This window comes from Henckelia pumila, chromosome 3 (assembly GCF_033568475.1).
Source record: "Henckelia pumila isolate YLH828 chromosome 3, ASM3356847v2, whole genome shotgun sequence".
Taxonomy (NCBI): domain Eukaryota; kingdom Viridiplantae; phylum Streptophyta; class Magnoliopsida; order Lamiales; family Gesneriaceae; genus Henckelia; species Henckelia pumila.
Window position 1 is genome coordinate 178125914 of NC_133122.1, and position 1404 is coordinate 178127317.

General features: G+C 38.3%; 1 protein-coding gene across 1 annotated transcript; it reads right to left on the reverse strand.

Annotated features, from left to right (window-relative positions):
* Nucleotides 1–387: 387 nt before the first annotated feature.
* Nucleotides 388–1199, reverse strand: LOC140893416 (protein TIFY 3-like). Its single transcript, XM_073302488.1, has 3 exons — nucleotides 1058–1199; nucleotides 902–959; nucleotides 388–793 (listed from the first exon to the last, which is right to left on the reverse strand). The coding sequence occupies exons 1-3, from the start codon at nucleotides 1197–1199 to the stop codon at nucleotides 724–726; spliced, it is 270 nt and encodes an 89-aa protein (XP_073158589.1). The 3' UTR covers nucleotides 388–723.
* Nucleotides 1200–1404: the final 205 nt, after the last annotated feature.

The window sequence follows — 1404 nt, forward strand, 5'->3', positions numbered from 1 at the left end:
TTTAATTTGACGTGGAGCTTTAGGTTTATTTTTTTGGGAAAAGTTGGGAAGAATAAACAATTATTTTTTGATGTTTTCCGTTAAATTGGAAGGGTGGGTTAACGGTGATACTTAATTGGGCCAAATTAAAAAACTTGAGGGACTAAATTGGCCCATCTCAAATTGGAGGGATGAAAAAGAGAACAAGTTGAAACAATAGGGATGATTTAATGTATTATCCCCAAAAAAATTAGTGTGGGGTGGGGCAACCAAACACCCACGCTGAACAAGTTTGGGGGAAGAGTTTAATAATAATCTTCAAGACTTTAACCAGAATAATGTGTAAACCAGTTTGTCACGCTTTAGGATATGTATGAGAAAAATGATTGTTATTGCCCTCCCCTTCGGAGATATTAACAGAATCCAAATCAAAATTATATATATTCCACCAACAAAATTTTCTAGGACACAAAATCTGTAACGCTTCTTCCTCATTTGCATATACTTCAGTGGCGGATGAGCGGCATCATGAACAGGTTCGCATTCTTTCCTAGTGAACATCTAGCTCAAATTTTAAAAACTATTAATCTTGTAATATCCTCCCAGCTTACTGTAAGCAGCATGCATCCATAGTAAAATGAAAATAAAGCCAAATTAAACCACAATTTATCATTAAAACTATAATTATGGAGATAATTAACCGCGCAGAAATTCGAGCGGACCAGTCCCAACCATGCTTCCGCCTTAGGTGGCGGCTTTGCAGCCGCCGCTAGTTTGATTGCCGCAGCTTGATATGGTGCACTTTTCTGTGATTCTGTAATGAAATCATGGAAAGGGAGAAGAATTAGCTTCAGCCCACCAATTGATTGATTTCAAGAAAATTAACCGTGATTAGATAAAAAAAAAAATATTTACAATATACCTATCCTTTCTTTTCTCCAAGAACCGGGCTAGTGAATTCTTCCTCGCAATTGGTAAATCTTGAAACCAGATCAAAATGGTCATCTTCCGGCAGATTATAATGAAAACATTTAATTAAATTGAGGGTTTGAAGATGAACAGATTTGCAGTAGCTTACCTGAACCAAGAGGCGGCTGTGGAGTGTGCTGAGCCTGCTCCGGTATCCCAAAGTTACGAACTATGTTCGGAAATCTGGCGGCGGATTCGGCCGTGGTGGAGTGGCGGTTCTTAGTGGAGCAGGATTTGCTCGCTAAGGCCATAACGTCCTTGGCCTTGACGCGGACCCAAGTTCAAGTCCACCCGGGCTTTAGCTCGGGTTGACCCGAAATTTTTTAAAATTTTACATATAAAATTTTTGAATAATTTTGGTTTAATTTTCCTGTTAGTTTAATTCAAAATATTAAAGGATGCAAGAGCTTAAAATTTTAGTCCGGATAGACTAAAAATCCTAGGTCGGCCATTTGT